At 43.1% G+C, this 21,357-nt stretch overlaps 1 protein-coding gene across 1 annotated transcript in view; it reads right to left on the bottom strand.

The window, feature by feature from the left end:
* Positions 1–21,357, bottom strand: part of zgc:77784 (uncharacterized protein LOC402947 homolog) — a 206,847-nt gene that overhangs the window by 46,906 nt on the left and 138,584 nt on the right. The window contains exons 13-16 of the mRNA XM_061878097.1: positions 4,757–4,923; positions 1,322–1,443; positions 976–1,192; positions 783–901 (exon numbers count right to left, since the gene is read on the bottom strand). Coding sequence (XP_061734081.1) covers positions 783–901; positions 976–1,192; positions 1,322–1,443; positions 4,757–4,923 — 625 coding nt within the window. The remainder of the gene's footprint in view (positions 1–782; positions 902–975; positions 1,193–1,321; positions 1,444–4,756; positions 4,924–21,357) is intronic.

Raw genomic sequence — 21,357 nt, 5'->3', positions numbered from 1 at the left:
GGCCATGCTATGACTATGAATTCGCTCAATAGCTTCAGTTTCTTCTTCAATACTTTCATACTCCAACCATCTGTTTCAATACATGCGTAATCTGTTGAATAGCTTTAGTCGCTGAAATCCGAGTTTGAATCCGAGCTAATGTCGCTATATCTTGCTGTGGTATTCCCATTGTTTGTTTACATTGGCAGCACTGTGTGACGTCACAGGGAAATGGCCAGTGTCTTCGCAGAGAGCGAAAATAAGGCACTTTAAAGCTTTATTTAGGGATATTCCGAGACCGGTAAAATTTAGAAAAAAACTTCACAAAATACAACAAGCCACTGGGAACTGATTTTTATTGGTTTCAACCCTTTTGAAATTGTGATAATGTTCCCCTTTAATGATGAGCTCGCAGCAGCTCACAAGATCCTCGGCTGCCGAGAATGTCAAAAAACTGACAAAAGCGAAGTCTTGGTGAAGATTGATGAGTTCTCATTTTTATGTCTATTTTTTTAATGCCTGGCTTGTGATCGACTGACACACCCTCCGCGATCGACGTAATGCCCAACCCTGCTGTACATTGTTTGTTTGTCTACTCTTGAACGGGTTTGTGCTGAAAACAAAGTTTTGTTGTACTTGTGCAATGACAATAAAGACCTATCCTATCTCCGTGTTTTATTCAGTATTCACTTTGTGGCAATTGCAAAGAGGTTTTTCTTATACTTAATTATTCTATACTGTGGCACACTAATCCTAATCTTGTTTGGATGTTAAATGACCAGTGATTGTTGCTTTTACATCACCTTGTACTCCCGAATGATGCCGCTCTGAGCGCTGTGAGGCGGCGGCTCCCAGGACACGCTGAGACTGGAGCTGTTGGCGAGCTGCACCACCGACACCGCCTGCGGCGCTGCGCTTAACACTGCAGTGTGATAGTGCGTCATTAGAACCACCGAGCGTGCACATTGTCGCTCCTGGTGTCATCCCCGATCATACCTTCCTGCGGGGTGCGCAGCAACACCATGAGGCTGTCGTGGCCCTGCAGCTCGTTGAAGTACGGCCGTATCTTGACCTCGTATTCGGTGTTTCTGAGCAGATCTATTAAGATGGTGCTGTGCTCCGATGCGGCCTCAGCATCTTGGACCAACCAGGAGCTGCCGATGGTGCGGTAAAACACGCGGTAACCCTGAACGTAGCGGGAATGTCGGCCGACCTGCAGAAAGTTAGTAAAGCAGATTTCGCGACGGGGGAAGTAATCAGTTTATGACGGAGTTTTGAAGAAGATTAGCGTATCCTCCACACGCTTTGGAGAGAACACATTTCCTCCGTGGGCAAAACTTACACTCCAAGAAATCTTGGCACTGGTGGGAGACAGGACGACGGGTTTCTGAAGGTAGACCGACACCTCGCCGAGTTCCCTCTGCACCTGCCTGTGGTCCACCCCGCTTTCTGGCGGACTGCCATCTGGAACACACACACTTGTGTAAGTACCAGGAAGCGGCAGCTCGGGGAAAAAAAGGTAAACTTTAGATGACATTTCAAAATGTGACGGGGGGGGAAAAGCAACTTAGTTGTAGCAGGAGAGATCAGGTTAAAATAGTTGTAATCACTTTCAAGTTGAGTAGGCGCCTGAATCAATAAAGTTTGTCCAAGTCTAAACTTTTACCAAAATTACAAGATTTTAAACCAACAGTATATATATTATCTGGGCGTATTTTCTGACCCAAACTGATATTTGACTCACATATTAAAAATACAGATAGACAGACAACATTCACACTCACATTCACACACTAGGGACCATTTAGTGTTGCCAATCAACCTATCCCCAGGTGCATGTCTTTGGAAGTGGGAGGAAGCCGGAGTACCCGGAGGGAACCCACGCATTCACGGGGAGAACATGCAAACTCCACACAGAAAGATCCCGAGCCTGGATTTGAACCCAGGACTGCAGGAACTTCGTATTGTGAGGCAGACGCACTAACCCCTCTGCCACCGTGAAGCCCTTCTGTGTTGGCCCTGCGATGAGGTGGCGACTTGTCTAGGGTGTACCCTGCCTTCCGCCCGATTGTAGCTGAGATAGGCGCCAGCGCCCCCCGCGACCCCGAAAGGGAATAAGCGGTAGAAAATGGATGGGATGGATGGATTAAAAATACAAACCCCGTTTCCACTTGAGTTGGGAAATTGTGTTAGATGTAAATATAAACAGAATATAATGATTTGCAAATCCTTTTCAACCCATATTCAGTTGAATGCACTACAAAGACAAGATATTTGATGTTCAAACTCAAACTTAATTTTTTTTTTGCAAATAATAATTAACTTAGAATTTCATGGCTGTAACACGTGCCAAAGTAGTTGGGAAAGGGCCTGTTCACCACTGTGTTACATCACCTTTTCTTTTAACAACACTCAATAAACGTTTGGGAACTGAGGAAACTAATTGTTGAAGCTTTGAAAGTGGAATTCTTTCCCATTCTTGTTTTATGTAGAGCTTCAGTCGTTCAACAGTCCGGGGTCTCCGCTGTCGTATTTTACGCTTCATAATGCGCCACACATTTTCGATAGGAGACAGGTCTGGACTGCAGGCGGGCCAGGAAAGTACCCGCACTCTTTTTTTACAAAGCCACACTGTTGTAACACGTGCTGTATGTGGCTTGGCATTGTCTTGCTGAAATAAGCGGGGGCGTCCATGAAAAGGACGGCGCTTAGATGGCAGCATATGTTGTTCCAAAACCTGTATGTACCTTTCAGCATTAATGGTGCCTTCACAGATGTGTAAGTTACCCATGCTTTTGGCACTAATGCACCCCCATACCATCACAGATGCTGGCTTTTGAACTTTGCGTCGATAACAGTTTGGATGGTTCGCTTCCCCTTTGGTCCGGTTGACACGACGTCGAATATTTCCAAAAACAATTTAAAATTTGGACTCGTCAGACCACTTTTACACTTTGCATCAGTCCATCTTAGAGAAGCCTGGATGTTGTTGATAAATGGCTTTCGCTTTGCATAGTAGAGCTTTAACTTGCACTTACAGATGTAGCGACAAACTGTATTTAGTGACAATGGTTTTCTGAACTGTTCCTGAGCTCATGTGGTGATATCCTTTAGAGATTGATGTCGGTTTTTGATACAGTGCCATCTGTGGGATCGAAGGTCACGGTCATTCAATGTTGGTTTCCGGCCATGCCGTTTACGTGGAGTGATTTCTCCTGATTCTCTGAGCCTTTTGATGATATTATGGACCGTAGATGTTGAAGTCCCTAAATTTCTTGCAATTGCACTTTGAGAAACGTTGTTCTTAAACTGTTTGACTATTTGCTCACGCAGTTGTGGACAAAGGGGTGTACCTCGCCCCATCCTTTCTTGTGAAAGACTACATTTTTTGGGAAGCTGTTTTTATACCCAATCATGGCACCCACCTGTTCCCAATTAGCCTGCGCACCTGTGGGATGTTCCAAATAAGTGTTTGATGAGCATTCCTCAACTTTATCAGTATTTATTGCCACCTTTCCCAACTTCTTTGTCACGTGTTGCTGGCATCAAATTCTAAAGTTAATGACTATTTGCAAAAAAAAAATGTTTATGAGTTTGAACATCAAATATGTTGTCTTTGTAGCATATTCAACTGAATATGGGTTGAAAAGGATTTGCAAATCATTGTATTCCGTTTATATTTACATCTAACACAATTTCCTAACTCATATGGAAACAGGGTTTGTATTACAAAAATATTTTTTTTATCATCTTAAGATCATAGCCAGGGTTCGCCTGTTTCTCTCTCAGGCCAACACTGATATGCTAATGCATGCTTTTATTTCCTGTCATGTAGACCAGTGTGTTTCAACCTTTTCTGAGCCAAGGCACATTTTTTCCATTGAAAAAGTTCAGACACCACCAGCAGAAAACATAAAAAATTAAACTCAGTAGCTGATATTGACAGTAACAAGTCTTTCTCGCAATTGTTGGATATGACTTTAAAGCATAACCAAGCATGCATGACTATAGCTCTTGTCTCAAAGTAGGTGTACTGTCACCACCTGTCACATGACACCCTGACTTATTTTCACTTTTTTGATGTTTTCCTGTGTGTAGTGTTTTACTGTTGCGCTCCTATTTTGGTGGCTTTTTCTTTTTTTTTGGAATTTTCCTGGATCAGTTTCATGTTTTCCTTTGAGCGATATCTACTTTGTTTTAGCAATCAAGAATATATTTTAGTTGTTTTTATCCTTCTTTGTGAGGACATTGTTGATTGTCATGTCATGTTCGGGGTGTACATTGTGGACGCCGTCTTGGCTCCACAGTAAGTCTTTGCTGTCGTCCAGCATTCTGTTTTTCTTTACTTTGTAGCCAGTTCAGTTTTAATTTCGTTCTGCATAGCTTCAATGCCTTTTCTTAAGGGCATTCACCTTTTGTTTATTTTTGGTTTAAGCATTAGACAAATTTTTACCTGCACCCTGCCTCCCACTGTTTCCGACACCTACCAAGTAATTGGCTACCGGCTGCCACCTACTGATATGGAAGAGTATTACACGGTTACTCTGCCGAGCTCAACAACAACAAATCATTTGCAGACTATAATTACTGGTTTGCAAAAATTATTTTAACCCCAAATAGGTGAAATTCGATAATCTCCCACGGCACACCAGACTATGTGTGCCGCGGCACAGTTGTTGAAAAACACTGCCTTAGTATTTTCTTCTGTCTCATACAAACACGTAATTATTAGGCTGTTCAACATCAAATGTCGCCGAATAGCACTTTCGTCACTCACCTTGCGTCCTGACAGGCTCGGAGATGGGGCTGGGGTCACTGAGGCCGTACGAGTTGACCGCTCGGACGATGAAAAGATAAACCGTGTTCGGGAAGAGTCCAACGACGGTGTGCCGCTCGTGCCTCACTTGGTCGGCTACCGTCTGCCAGGTGCTGCCCACCGATTGGCTGTGAACATTGCAGTCATCACCCAATGGGAAAATAAGTGCTTATACAGTGACTTCACACAGAGAAATGTAACACAAGTCATCCCATTTAGACATCCATTTTCTACAGCTTGTCCCTTTCAGGTTTGCGGGGGGGGTTATCCAAAGGCGGGTCGCTGGAGCCAATCTCAGCTGCAGGGCGGAAGGCGGCACACACCCTGGACAAGTCACCACCTCATCACAGGTTTTAACACAGATAGACAGACAACATCCATCCATTTATCTACCGTTTGTCCCTTTTGGGGTCACTGGGTGCATGTCTTTGGAGGTGGGAGGGGCCTATCCCCAGGTGGATATCTTTGGAGGTGGGAGGGGCCTATCCCCAGGTGCATGTCTTTGAGGTGGGAGGAAGCCGGAGTACCCCGAGGGAACCCACGCAGTCGCGGGGAGAACATGCAAACGCCACACAGAAAGATCCGTCCCCATCCATCCATCCATCTTCTTTCGCTTATCCTGCAGCCAATCTCAGCTGCAGGGCGGAAGGCGGTGTACACCCTGGACAAGCCACCACCTCATCACAGGTTTTAACACGGATAGACAGACAACATCCATCCACTTATCTACCGCTTGTCCCTTTTGGGGTCGCTGGAGCCTATCTCAGCTGCATTAGGGCGGAAGGCGGGGTACACCCTGGACAAGTCACCAACTCATCGCAAGACAGACAACATTCACACACTAGGGCCAATTTAGTGTTGCCAATCAACCTATCCCCAGGTGCTTGTCTTTGGAAGTGGGAGGGGCCTATTCCCAGGTGGATATCTTTGGGAGGTGGGAGGGGCCTATCCCCAGGTGGATGTCTTTGGAGGTGGGAGGGGCCTATACCCAGGTGCATGTCTTTGGAGGTGGGAGGAGCCTATCCCCAGGTGCATGTCTTTGGAGGTGGGAGGGGCCTATCCCCAGGTGCATGTCTTTGGAGGTGGGAGGGGCCTATACCCAGGTGGATGTCTTTGGAGGTGGGAGGGGCCTATCCCCAGGTGGATATCTTTGGAGGTGGGAGGGGCCTATCCCCAGGTGCATGTCTTTGGAAGTGGGAGGGGCCTATCCCCAGGTGCATGTCCTTGGAGGTGGGAGGGGCCTATCCCCAGGTGCATGTCTTTGAGGTGGGAGGAAGCCGGAGTACCCCGAGGGCACCCACGCAGTCGCGGGGAGAACATGCAAATGCCACACAGAAAGATCCGTCCCATCCATCCATTCATCTTCTTCCGCTTATCCAAGGGCGGGTCGCGGGAGCAGCAGCCTAAGCAAAGAAGCCCAGACTTCCCTCTCCCCAGCCACTTGGTCCAGCTCCTCCCGGGGGAAACGTAGGCCTTCCCATGCCAGCCGGGAGACATAGTCTTCCCAACGTGTCCTGGGTCTTCCCCGTGGCCTCCTACATAGGGAGGCGTTCTGGTGGCATCCTGACCAGATGCCCAGAACCACCTCATCTGGCTCCTCTCTATGTGGAGCAGCAGGCCCGTCCCATTTAAATGTATTAAATAGGTGTGACACAGTTAAAATAAACACATGAATTAGTCTGTTTCTCCGTGCTGCAGTGCGAACGCTGATTAATTAATTCACGGTGCTAATCAAGTCCCAACCAAACATCATTTTTATGTCCTCATGCCATGCATACAGCTCGTAAAAAAGACAAAAAAATGACAAATGGGTCATAAGGCCATTTAAGAGCAACTGTGGCCCATGTGCGGCTGAGATAGGCTCCAGCAACCACCTCACCCTGAAAAGGACAAGCGGTAGAAAATAAATGGATGGATGTGGTGTATGTAGTTTGCCAGAGAATGATCTATGATGCTGTGGAGGGGGTCGTGGCCTGCGGGACTGCAGCGAAGCGGGGTGAGCCAGGACCGGCATAGAAATCAGCGACAGGTGCGTAGATGGCCCACCTGGGCCTGGTTATCTAATCACCTGTCGCTCTGTTAAAAGGCAGCAGCCGGGAGGAAAGAGGTGTTGGAGCTGGAGTGAGAGCAAGAGTGAGACAAAGACGGACAGAAAATAAGACAAATCGCTGAAAAGCAACATGTTGAGAGAAGACAATAAAACTTTATTGTAACCCTGATCCAGGCTGTCACGGCGTTGATTGGTGGTCCTCGGCGAGCGTCACCGCAGCTGCCAGGTCCCGGGGCCGGTGATACCGGACCCAGTTTGTCGTTTGCGCCGGGATCTGGTCCATCAACCGGCCGTCTCCCTTCCTCGGCCGCAGCCAGCGCGTCGCCGCCTCCTGGAGCCGTTGACCCAGCTGGAACGGGCAGTCCTCTGTCACCAGGCGCATCGTCCGGAACCGGTGTTGACAGTCCTCTGGAGTACACCCGGTCCGGTCCAGCACCGCCCTCCTCAAGTCCGGGAAGCGCACTCGGGAGGCTTCCCATTCGTCTTTCGGCCCCGTGCATGCCTCTGCCGTGGCCACGGAAATGTCCAGGAAGGCATGGGTGTCTTCCTCCTCCCCAATGCGCTGCACGGCGACGGGCGTTGATGTTGGCCGTGCCGCTACCACCCGGTCCGCAATCGGTTGCAAGACTGTTGGCGGACCGTCTCCAGCTGTTGGTGGCTGGCCGCTGTCATCTTGGCGAGCACGCTTGTCAAAGCCGTCAGGGGCTCGGTTTCCATTGCCTCAGGTGGTCCGGCTTGTTTGGGCACCAATTGTGGAGGTTGCCCTCCACGGGGTTCTTCGGACCAACAATCAACGCCATGGGAGCCCGGATCAGGGTTACAATACAGTTTTATTTTCTCCTCTCAACAGGTTGCTTTTCAGCGACTGTCTTTTTTCTGTCCGTCTTCTCTCACTCTAGCTCCAACACCTCACTCCTCCCGGCTGCTGCCTTTTAACAGAGCGACAGGTGATTCGATAACCAGGCCCAGGTGGGCCATCTACGCACCTGTCGCTGATTTCGAAGCCGGTCCTGGCACACCCCGCTTTGCTGCAGGCCCGCAGGCCATGCCCCCCTCCACTGGGATTATCGCTATATTTAGCAAGTATAAATACATATTAGAAGAATGCATTCATTCTGTATTAAGTACAAGCGGTAATGAATAAGAGCAGAGATCTGCCACCACCAGCCCAGGGTGTATGCATTACCAGAAAACATGCTACGCCACCATTATAATGTCTATATGTTGTGGGGTGGTATAGCTCAGTTGGTAGAGTTGGCATGCCGGCAACTTGAGGGTTTCAGGTTCGATCCCCGCTGCCGCCATCCTAGTCACTGCCGCTGTGTCCTTGGGCAAGACACTTTACCCACCTGCTCCCGGTGCCACCCACACTGGTTTCAATGTAACTTAGATATTGGGGTTCACTATGTAAAAGGGCTTTGAGTCTCTAAAGAAAAGTGCTATATAAATAGAATTCACTTCACTATACTGTAAATGGTAGGAAAACACAGTGTAGAGCAGGCCTGGGCAATCATTTTGACTCGGGGGCCAAATTTAGAGAAACAAATGTGTCTGGGGGCCGGTAAATCTGATTTTTAGGAACACTAATACCAAACTTTACAATAATGTCTGATTGAAAACTAAAAATGTTATGACAGACCGCGTTAAAAAATTTTATTTTATGGAATTTTAACTTTTTTTTTACTGAATGAGACACCCAGAATGTACATGAAAATATAGAACGGGGGGTTTACAATATTAACTATGAAGGATAAAACACTGAATATTGACAACATATGAACATCACACTCCTTCTCGGTTAAGATATTTTACAATCATACAAAAATGCAACAAACGCAGCGAAATATGAACACGAAGGGTAACCCCCCCAACCCCCCCTACAATCTGATATATCACTAAGCTTTAGAACTTTGTTGTAAAAATCTACTAACGTGTCTGTCCCTGACACCCGCATTTTAGGTTGGCCGATCTGTGAAAACGCTTCCCACCCACACTGATCGGTGCGTCGTCTGAGCTGCTGTGACTTAGAAATCCTACTGAAATGAGATTTTCTTATTTAAACGGGGATAGCAGGTCAATTCTATGTGTCATACTTGATCATTTCGCGATATCGCCATATTTTTGCTGAAAGGATTTAGTAGAGAACATCCACGATAAAGTTAGCAACTTTTGGTCGCTAATAAAAAAGCCTTGCCTGTACCGGAAGTAACAGACGATGTGCGTGTGACGTCACCGGTTGTGGAGTTCCTCATATCTGATCATTGTTTACAATCATGGCCACCAGCAGCGAGAGCGATTCAGACCGAGAAAGGGGCGATTTCCCCATTAATTTGAGCGAGGATGAAGTGGATGATGAAATGGAGTGAAGGATTAGAAAAAAAAAAATAATGAAAAAATAATTTAAAAAACTAGACGACAGAGTGATTCAGATGTTATTAGACACATTTACTAGGATAATTCTGGAAAATCCCTTATCATCTTATTGTGTAACTAGTGTTTTAGTGAGATTATATGGTCGTACCTGTACAACCTGAAAGTTGGAGGGGTGTGGCCACGGCAGTTTCTCCGAAGTAAGCTATGTTTCTCGATGAGGCGAAGGCAGCCGGTCGGGCCGGGCTGAGATTTTTTTTTTTCCCCTCCAAGAACGGCGGAAGCATCCGACGGTCAAGGGCGGTTGGTGGGAAGAGACAAGAGAGTCGCAGCTGCCCCTTTGACAGGTGCAGGAGGAACGACGCGAGCTCTCCGCTCATGTCTACGGTAAGAGCCGACTTATTACCACCATTTTCTCACTGAAACCTGCCAGTTGACATGTGGTAGGGAGCCATGTTCGCTTGGCCGCTCTGTTCCATAGTAAAGCTTCACCGTCATCTTTCGGGAATGTAAACAAGGAAACACCGGCTGTGTATGTGTTGCTAAAGGCGGCCGCAATACACCGCTTCCCACCTACATCTTTCTTCTTTGACGTCTCCATTATTAATTGAACAAATTGCAAAAGATTTGGCAACACAGATGTCTAGAATAATGTGGAATTATGCGATGAAAAGAGACGACTTATAGCTGTGAACAGTGCTTGACCAAAATGTCCTCACGCGCACGCGTCATCATACCGTGACGTTTTAGCATCATACTTCCGCACGAAATTTAAAATTGCAATTTAGTAAACTTAAGCGGCCGTATTGGCATGTGTTGCAATGTTAATATTTCATCATTGATATATAAACTATCAGACTGCGTGGTCGGTAGTAGTGGCTTTCAGTAGGCCTTTAGATGACCATAGTAACTAATTAGATGACCATAGTAACTAATTAGTTTACCATAGTAACTAGTATATCATGCAAAAGCGCAGATTACAACCATTGGAATAGTTTCTAGAGTTCAAGACTTATGGTAATTTGAAAACATCACTGCACTTCATAATGGAAGCCACAGTTTCGATCTTAAAGATCTAAAAACATTATTTACATATGTGGAGAGGCGGGGACGGCAGTCCAACATCAAGGCTGGGCATGCCGGAGCCTGGCCCAAGATGGTGGCGAGGAGGCGAAGACGGCGCGCTGGGAGCGACGCCGCAATCAAGATCAGGTGAGTGGACGGCGCACCTGGGGACAATTAAGTAATCCTCTCGCACTATATAAAAGGGCGACAGCTGTGAACGTCAGGGAGAGAGGCGGAGAGACGAGAAGAAGCCAGAGGGAAGCTGACGTTGAGTGAGAGAGGAAAAGATGCACCGAAATGAAAATTTGTGGCCGAAACCGAAACCGAATAAAATTTGAGCGCTTGGCCGAAGGCTGAATACCAAATACCGAATAATGAATGCAGTTTTTCACAAATTTTTTATATTGCATAAATAGCCTAGAATAAATTTTTAGACATGTTTTTCAAATAAAGTAAATTTTTATTGAATATTGACATTTTTTAATATTCCAGTAGTCTTTGCTTTTCAAAAAAAGCACAGTTTTTCATTTCTATTAGGCCTTCAAACAAAACATGCATTCAAAAAAAAAGAAATTAAGTGCATTAAAGTGGATAAACCCACAACAAATGAATTATTGTCCATCCATCCATTTTCTACCGCTTATTCCCTTTTGGGGTCGCGAGGGGCGCTGGCGCCTATCTCAGCTACAATCGGGCGGAAGGCGGGGTACACCCTGGACAAGTCGCCACCTCATCGCAGGGCCAACACAGATAGACAGACAACATTCACACTCACATTCACACACTAGGGCCAATTTAGTGTTGCCAATCAACTTATCCCCAGGTGCATGTCTTTGGAAGTGGGAGGAAGCCGGAGTACCAGGAGGGAACCCACGCATTCACGGGGAGAACATGCAAACTCCACACAGAAAGATCCTCGGCCTGGAATTGAACCCAGGACTGCAGGACCTTCGTATTGTGAGGCAGACGCACTAACCCCTCTGCCACCGTGCCCTTTTGGCAAAAGTCTACTTAGCCACAGTAGATAGGCTAATAATGTAAACAAAAGGCTTAAGTAAATCTCAATTAAGTGTGTGCTTGTAACCTCATACACTTATACAGGTAGCCTACACAACAGGCTAATAATGTAAACAGAGGCACCACTAAATCTCAATAAGTGTGTGCTTGTAACCTCATACACTTATACAGGTACACAACATATCCCAGGCCAGAACAGATTTGTCAATAACAGTACTTCAGCTTCAGAATAAAAAGAAGGAAACTAACTATGTATAAAACAATTTAAATTTAACACTGCACGTTGGTTGATTGCGTCACCGCGTCAAAAAATTGCGTCTTTGCGTCACACGCCACTATTCGGCCTTGCTTTTAACTCATTCCACCGAAAGCCGAATGTGGCTTTTTTTGCCATATTCGGCCGAATATATTCGGTTACCGATTAATCGGTGCATCCCTAGAAAAGAACCAGAGCCAAACGATGAGCGAGCGGAGAAGAGGAGCTGATAAGCGACCTGCACTGAGGTTTTGTTTGCGAAAATAAACAAAGTCACAACCCTGCTCAACAATGTCCCTATTTGGTGGTCCATGGAACCCGCACGACAGCGAGAGACTGTCACAACTTATTTACACAAATGTATTTCCAAAAACTTTGTCAATACGTGGACTTTGAGGTTTGTTTTTCCGGATGGCAAAGGAAAGTTGGAGCGGGCAAGGCGTGAAGGTAAAGACATTTTTTTATTTTAACACTATGCCTACCAAAGAAAAGGCGCGCACAATGGCGGAGAACAAACTTGGCTAAAGAAAACAAAGCACTCGCACAAAGGCAGAACTATGGACAAAAAACAAAAGACACTAACTGTGGGATTAATAACCAAAACCTACGTGGCATGACAAGAAGCAAAACTATGGATCGGCATGAGTGACAGAGGTATAGCATGGCATGACGTGGGTAAAGGTAAAATCGCCAGGCTGACTCCCTGTCAACTTTCGGTTTAAATAATAGACATTAGTGAAAACAGGTGTGCGAGTGCAAAACGTGAGACAGGTGCGTGACATGAGGACAGGTGAAAACTAATGGGTAGTCATGGAAACAAAACAAACAAGGAAGTGCAAAAACAGGAACTGCGTGTCCAAATAAACAAACAGCACATGGCCAAACAAAAACATGATCAACAGACATGACAAACTTAATGTCCGGCGGGCCAGATTGAAAAGCTCAACGGGCCTTCATTTGCCCGAGTCGGGTGTCGAGTGTAGTATCTGCTAGTCTAATAAATAACATGTTTTGCATATGGCGAAAGAATACATTCCTCCTGGGGCAAGCAGCCAGTAAACTGGGGTCAGTCTTCTTGGAGAGGTAATAGAGTATGATCATTATGTGTGACTCCACTTCGCCAAAGCGAGGCTTAGTAATAAATCTGTCAATCATAGGACTCTCCAAACAGGTTTCTCCCTGAATAACTGTCATAATGCTCAGATGAGGTCAACGGGTGTAAGTAAACACTCACGCACACGCAAACATGCCCGTCTAGGCCTGACGGAGTCAATTTCAGTATTATGGACTCAAAGACCCGAGGTGACATTATTTTGAGTTATAAGGACTGCTAGAGGAGAGATATACTTTGGCTAAATATCCTCCAAGTGCTGCGGACCTCGCTGATGAATAAAGTACGCTGTTGTTCAACGATTCATCAACTATGTCTGACAAACTTCTATGGTTTAGTAAGACTTTGACCCCTCCGTGGTTACTGATAAGACCAGGAAGAGCAAGTTTACACGTGTGCCATTTGCTGATGCAGCTCTTTTTTATTTATTTATTAAGTTTTAGAGCACATCAACAATTCAAAGAAACTGCAAAAAGGCTGAAACGTTGATACAAATAAAGAAAAACACAAAGATTTGTCTTTAAAAACATGTTTTCATTACAGATTACATGTTAATGTCATGCTACTAACAAAATAAATAAAAAATATTAAGAATAATACTATTTGTTTAATATACTTAAAGACTTCAGGTCACTGCTGTTCTTTTTAGAATGTAAATAGTTGACTATTGTTGTTATATGTGACCATTTATATAAGTTTTTTGTTTTTATATACTGTGGACGAAAAAGGCCTTTTATTAATATCTGGATATGTTTAGGCCATGTGACGATACACCATATATATCTGGATATTTTGCCTTAGCCTTGAATGAACACTTGATGCATATAATCACAGCAGTATGATGATTCTATGTGTCTACATTAAAACATTCTTCTTCATACTGCATTAATATATGCTAATTTTAAACTTTCATGCAGAGAGGGAAATCACAACTAAAATTGTATTTATTAAACAGTTATTAAGCAGTGGCACAAACATTCATGTCATTTCCAAAACAGAAAGTGCAAGATTGTCAGAGACATTTTAAAACCAGCTATGAGTGCACTTTTGTGCGTGATGTCAATAAGCTGACATATCTAAACAACACTAAATTAAAGTGCACTTTTTGTACAGAACACCACTGCAATAGTTTAAAACAAATAAAGTGCACTTTTGTGCATGATGTCACAAGATATTTCAATAAGTGTCAAATAAAAATGAGCTGCATAATAGGAAATCAAATAGTGTATGTCCTTCACTATGTGGTAGGTTCCTGCGGACGTTATCTCCTTCTGTTGTTGACTATTTTTTTCATACGGTGTTGATCTGGAAATGGTCGCCTGGGCATTTTGTTGGTGTGGCACCGAACGGCAATGTTGACATGCGGAATTTCAAGTCCTTCTTATTCTCTAGCGCAGGGGTGTCAAACTCAAATACAGAGTGGGCCAAAATTTTAAACGGAACAAAGCCGCGGGCCAAGGTTGAACAAATTAACCTTTTAATAGGGACCCAAACAAGTTTTGCATTAAATATTGAACAAGCAAGGCTTATATAACTTTAGTGACATGCAAAATCCAGTTTCAAATAATAATAATAATTAAAAAAAATATCAATGGCATATCAAAAAAACTATTAAATAAAAGTGTTATGCCTTCTTTTCTATTTGCAATCTTCTGAGGTAAATATCAATTTTTTTCCAAAGGCTAATAATAAATTTGAAAATAAAATAACAATAATGAATGAACCAAACATTCAAGCTTTGAGGTAGCAAGAGAAAATGCATGGATAAAACGTTAATTATTGGTCAGTTTGCTGGAAGTTTCCCGGAAGAGTTAGTGCTGCAAGGGGGTAAAAGCCACAAATATTGTGTGACACGCTGTTAGTATGGAGGAAAAGCGGACGTGACGACAGGTTGTAGAGAACGCTAAAGGCAGTGCCTTAAATGCACGCCCCCAATATAGTTGTCCAGGTGGAAATCGGTAAAAATTCGGGAGAATGGAGATTTTCGGGAGTGGCACTGAACTTCGGGGGAGGGTTTGCAAGTATGAGTATTAGCGGTGAATGCGGTGTTACAGCGGCAACGACGCTGTATAACACCGGCGGGCCAGCTGTAATGCTAAATTGATCTTGCCTCAAGGGCCAAATTAAATTACACGGCGGGCCAAAACTGGCCCGCGGGCCAGAGTTTGACACCCATGCTCTAGCGGGTGACTTTTCAAATGATGCTACATATTAGCAGTGGTGCTACTTTTAGTAGCAACGCTTTTGCCGCATACTTGACATATTACGGCTGTCTGTTCAACATCTTCCCGCTTGAAGCCAAACCACCGCCAGACGATGGACCCCCTGCTGTTTTTCTTGGGAATTAATTCTTCCTCCATCTGTTACCAGATTGGCACCTTCTCTCTCTCTCGTATTACCAATCCGCTAGCAACACAGCTAATGTTACCCATGCCGTATGACGTTGAGTATTTGAAGTATATAAGAGCGTACGCTTGTTTTATGTTTGTGAGAAGGAGAGACAAGAAAGAGTGAGAAGAGCCTTTAGTGTAATGCCCGCAGCTAAAAGCAACTGCGTGAGAACGTATACTCCAATATCACCATATAGTCATTTTCTATATCGCACAGAGACAAACACGCGATATATCCAGTATGTTCCATATATCGGCCAGCCCTCCTGGGAAGCTAGTGAGTGCTGAGTGCCAAGCAGGGAGGTAATTGCTGCCATTTTTATAGTAGTGTGGTAGGAATGTCTCATCGACACAAAAGCAAAAAAAGCAATCCACATGTGCAATTTCAATACAAATCAAGCATATTTATATTCAAATATCAAAAATTATATTTACAAATACACGTTTATTTATACAAATTCTTGACTTATTTTAATATTTTTTCATTTTATCAACCAATTAATGTTTATTTATAAAGCCCTAAATCAAAAGTATCTCAAAGGGCTGCACAAGCCACAACAACATCTTCGGCTCAGATCCCACATCAGGGCAAGGAAAAACACAACCCAGTGGGAAGACAATGAGAAACCTTAAAGAGGACCAAAGATGTGGAAGATTCCCCACCCCTAGGGCGACCGGTACAGGGACGTTAAGTGGATCTAACATAATAGTGTGAGAGTCCAGTCCATAGTGGATCTAACATAATAGTGTGAGAGTCCAGTCCATAGTGGATCTAGCATAATAGTGTGAGAGTCCAGTCCATAGTGGATCTAACATAATAGTGTGAGAGTCCAGTCCATAGTGGATCTAACATAATAGTAAGAGAGTCCAGTCCATAGTGGATCTAACATAAAAGTGTGAGAGTCCAGTCCATAGTGGATCTAACATAATAGTGTGAGAGTCCAGTCCATAGTGGATCTAACATAATGGTGTGAGAGTCCAGTCCATAGTGGATCTAACATAATAGGGTGAGAGTCCAGTCCATAGTGGATCTAATAGAGTCCAGTCCAGAGTGGGTCTAACATAATAGTGTGAGAGGCCAGTCCATAGTGGATCTAACATAATAGTGTGAGAGTCCAGTCCATAGTGGATCCAACATAATAGTGTGAGAGTCCAGTCCATAGTGGATCTAACATAATAGTGTGAGAGTCCAGTCCATAGTGGATCTAACATAATAATGTGGGAGTCCAGTCCATAGTGGATCTAATATAATAGAGAGTCCAGTCCATAGTGGATCTAACATAATAGTGTGAGAGTCCAGTCCATAGTGGATCTAAAATAATAGTGTGAGAGTCTAGTCCATAGTGGATCTAACATAATAGTGTGAGAGTCTAGTCCATAGTGGATCTAACATAATAGTGGGAGTCCAGTCCATAGCAGAAGACCATCCCGAGCGGAGATTATATTTTATTTATATATATTTTAAAATCTCAAATATATTTAAGAATTCGAGTTTATTTATACAAAATATTTATTTGTATAAAACATTGGTATTTATATATTTATTAACATATATATATATATTTATTAACATATACATATATATATATATATACATACATATATATATATACTTATACATATATATATATATATATATATATATATCTATATATCTATATCCATCCATCCATTTTCTACCGCTTATTCCCTTTTGGGGTCGCGGGGGGCCCTGGCGCCTATCTCAGCTACAATCGGGCGGAAGGCGGGGTACACCCTGGACAAGTCGCCACCTTATCTCAGGGCCAACACAGATAGACAGACAACATTCACACTATATATATATATATATATACATACAATGTATATATATATAAGTTGATGTGGGACAATTCTACTTCCATAGTGGTGGAGTCTGCAGCTCAGAGAAGACTTTTGGTAGGAAGCAGCCCAGACTGGTTTTGCCCCCAGGACAAGACAGAGATGTCCGTGTGACCACTGCAAGAATTGTCTTCTATTCCACTCCCTGCCTGTCTCACTGAACCGCCGCGTTAACCGCTGTAGATGCCTCAGATGACGGTTTCACTTCAGAACGTGGCTTTACACGAGCTCCAGCGAAAATGAGTCGTTTTGCCGAACGTAAGTGATTACAGATGAAGAGGGCCTGGCTTCGGTGGGGAAAAGTCACGGATTAAAACAGAGTGCGGGTCTGGCTGGAATAACTACAGATCCTTTTTTAGATAGCAGCAGGGGGGAAAGTGCTGAATCCCCAAAAAATTCCCGCTCTGAACTCGATAAGGATTCCACATTTCACTATTTGTCAAAGTTAAAACCACAAAAAAGTGACACATTAGTCTCGAAAAAATCCAGGATGATAACTATGCTTAGTTCTGAAGGACAGTCTTTTCCAGTAACAATACAGTTATTATTGTGCTGTGTAGTTCGAGTGTAGCTCAACTCAAAATAGAGTGTAGATGACCAAAATGCATCCCACTGAGTCATTTTTATGGTACTGAATATTGATACTGGCGATCCATGAAGGATTGCCGTTCAGTTCCAAACTGGAGTCTGTAGGTCGTGAGTTCAAATCCCGGCCGAGTCATACCAAAGACTGTAAAAAAAATGGTACCCATTACCTCCCTGCTTGGCACTCAGCATCAAAGGTTGGAATTGGGGGTTGAAATCACCAAAAATGATTCCCGGGCGCGGCCACTGCTGCTGCCCACTGCTCCCCTCACCTCCCAGGGGGGGATGAAGGGTAATGGGTCAAATGCAGTAAAATAATTTCCCCACACCTAGTGTGTGTGTGTGACAATCATTGGTACTTTAATTTTAACTTGAATAGTTTTGCAGCAAATTATTATAAACGCCATTAAATTCTGACTAGCACTTTTTAGTAAATTTTGAAAAAATATCTGATCCCTCCTGTCACATCGAGCAATTCATTTCAACTGGGGGACGGCGTGGCGCAGTGGGAGAGTGGCCGTGCGCAACCCGAGGGTCCTTGGTTCAAATCCCACCTAGTACCATCCTCGTCACGTCCGTTGTGTCCTGAGCAAGACACTTCACCCTTGCTCCTGATGGGTGCTGGTTGCTCCCTCCATCAGTGTGTGAATGTGTGTGTGAATGGGTAAATGTGGAAGTAGTGTCAAAGCGCTTTGAGCACCTTGAAGGTAGAAAAGCGCAATACAAGTACAACCCATTTATTTATCATTTAACTGTGGACCAGCTTTTAGTGAAACTTGGGTTTTTGGTGGAAATGTGACGTCCGCGGACAATTTGAGTCTTTTGAAGTGAACATTGAGAAACGATTCACAGTAGCGAGTAGAGATGTCCGATAATAACGGACTGCCGGTATTATCACCCGCTAGAGAATGAAGAGTGCTTAAAATTCCGCATGTCAACATCTCCGGCTGGTGCCACACCAACAAAATGCCCAAGCAACCATTTCCAGATCAACACCGTATGAAAAAAATTGTCAACAACAGAAGGAGATAACGTCCGCAGGAACCTACCACATAGCGAAGGACATACACTATTTGATTTCCTATTATGCAGCTCATTTTTATTTGACACTTATTGAAATATCTTGTGTGACATCATGCACAAAAGTGCACTTTTTTTGTTTTAAACTATTGTAGTGGTGTTCTGTACAAAAAGTGCTGTTAGTGTTGTTTTCATATGTCATCTTAGTGACATCATGCACAAAAGTGCACTCATAGCTTGTTTTAAAATGTCTCTGACAATCTTGCACTTTCTGTTTTGGAAATGACATGAATGTTTGTGCCACTGCTTAATAACTGTTTGATAAATACACTTTTAGTTGTGGTTTTCCTCTCTGCATGAAAGTTTAAAAGTAGCATATATTAATGCAGTATGAAGAAGAATGTTTTAATGTAGACACATAGAATCATCATACTGCTGTGATTATATGTGTCAAGTGTTCATTCAAGGCTAAGGCAAAATATCCAGATATATATACACATACACATACATATAAATATATATATATATATATATATATATATATATATATATATATGTTAATAAATATATACTGTATATACACTGTATTTTTCGAACTATAAGTCGCGTTTTTTTTTCATAGTTTGGCCGGGGGTGCTACTTATACTCAGGAGCGACTTATGTGTGAAATTATTAACACATTACCGTAAAATATCAAATAATATTATTTAGCTCATTCACGTAAGAGACTAGACGTATAAGATTTCATGGGATTTATGGATTAGGAGTGACAGATAGTTTGGTAAAGGTATAGCATGTTCTATATGTTATAGTTATTTGAATGACTCTTACCATAATATGTTAAGTTAACATAGCAGTTGGTTATTTATGCCTCATATAACCTACACTTATTCAGCCTGTTGTTCACTATTCTTTATTTATTTTAAATTGCCTTTCAAATGTCTATTCTTGGTGTTGGGTTTTATCAAATAAATTTCCCCCAAAAATGCGACTTATACTCCACTGCAACTTATATATGTTTTTTTCCTTCTTTATTGTGCATTTTCAGCGAGCGGGTGCGACTTATACTCCGAAAAATACGGTATGTAAACTGTGAAAATCTGCTGTACAGTATGTGTGCCTGGGTCCTATTTTTAAGAACATCGATAAAAAAAACTCACAATAATGTCTGATTGAATGCTAAAAACTGAATGACAGACCGCCTTAAAAAACGGAATTGAATTTTTAATTTTTTTACTGAATGAGACACCCAGAATGTGGGATTCACAATATCAACTATGAAGGATAAAACACTGAATATTGACAACATATGAATGTCACACCCCTTCTCCATCCACATATTTTACAATAAAGCGAAACGCAAATCACACAGCAAAATATGAAAAAAAAACAAAAAACAACAACAATCTGAAGTAGCGTATTTCCTTGAATTGCCGGCGGGTATATAGTATGCGCCTGCCTAGAATTACTGCCGGGTCAAATTCGTTTCGCAAAATAATCAGCGCATGCTTAGCATTACCGCCGGCTCAGGATTAACGCCGGGTCAAACTCGTTTTGCAAAATTTTATTTTTGTTAGCGCATGTCTAGAATTTCCGGCGGGTCAAACTCGTTTCGCCAAAAAATAAGCATGTGTCTAGAATTCCCGCCGGGTCAAACTCGTCACGTCACGAGTGACACTTCACCTGTCATCATTTTCAAAATGGAGGAGGCTGATTTCAATCTTTTGAAATTGCATAAGAGGTATTCAGTAGGATTTAAGGTCCAAACTATTAAATGTGCTAAAAAGAACAGTAAGCAGCTATGTTTTATTAATATACCGTAGCTGCGTGTGTCAAATATGAGTCATTAAACGACTCCCGCCTCCTGGTGGTAGATGGCGCTACTGATCCTTCTTGCAACTACTCGGCTGCAGAAGAAGTGACAACAAGCAGCAAGAGTGAGCAGCGATCATTTATTTTTTTCCTCTCGCTTGCACATTTAACATGGAGGATGACATATCTAAAATAAAACAGTTTTGTAAACTGGACTTTCAAACGAAGCAGAAGGTAATAAAGGAAGAGCTCCATCGAGACAGAGAGACTCTTAAAACTGAAGAAAGATAAGGAAGACTTCTATAAACATGTTATCGGTGCTTTTGATCAGAAGGAGCTGCGCATGAACTTCATTTATAAGTAGAGGTAAGAGCATAAAAACTTTGTTTTTATTAAAATGTGCTTTTCATGATGGTATCCTTACATCACACTCAAATTTTTAAGCGTAGGCCTAAATTTACAGCATACCTTTGGTAAGCGCCGGACTGAGAAGAGGTTTTAAAATAATTGGCGCATGCTAGCCTGAGTTTAAAATTAATTAACGCCCCGGCGGCAATTCAAGGAAATACTTTATCTGATAAATCACTAAGATGTAGAACTTTGTTGTAAAAATCTCCTTCCGCGTCTAACTAGAATATCATGCAAAAGCACTGATTCCAACCATTGGAATACTTAGTATAGTTAAAGACTCAGTCAATAAAAAACATGAGTGCACATCATAATGGCAGCTACACTTTACATCTTAAACATCTAAAAAAATCATTTGGGAATGTCCGGCGGGCCAGATTGAAGCGCATTTGGCCCCCGGGCCCTAATTTGCCCAGGTCTGATATAGAGGATCTTTGACTAGCATTTTCATTTGGGTCATTAAAACAGCGGTGCATGTCAGTCAGATAGAATATCTTTGACTAGCGTTCACATACATACTACGCCTCCATTTGAATGTATAATTCCATTATTTATGAGTACTTCCACCAGCACTGAATTGACATAATGCATAGAAGTGAAGCTTGTACTAGATCTCAT

This window comes from Nerophis ophidion, linkage group LG18, assembly GCF_033978795.1.
Source record: "Nerophis ophidion isolate RoL-2023_Sa linkage group LG18, RoL_Noph_v1.0, whole genome shotgun sequence".
In the NCBI taxonomy this organism is placed as follows: domain Eukaryota; kingdom Metazoa; phylum Chordata; class Actinopteri; order Syngnathiformes; family Syngnathidae; genus Nerophis; species Nerophis ophidion.
Note: the sequence above shows the minus strand (reverse complement) of the source record. Positions and strands in the feature narration are given on the sequence as shown.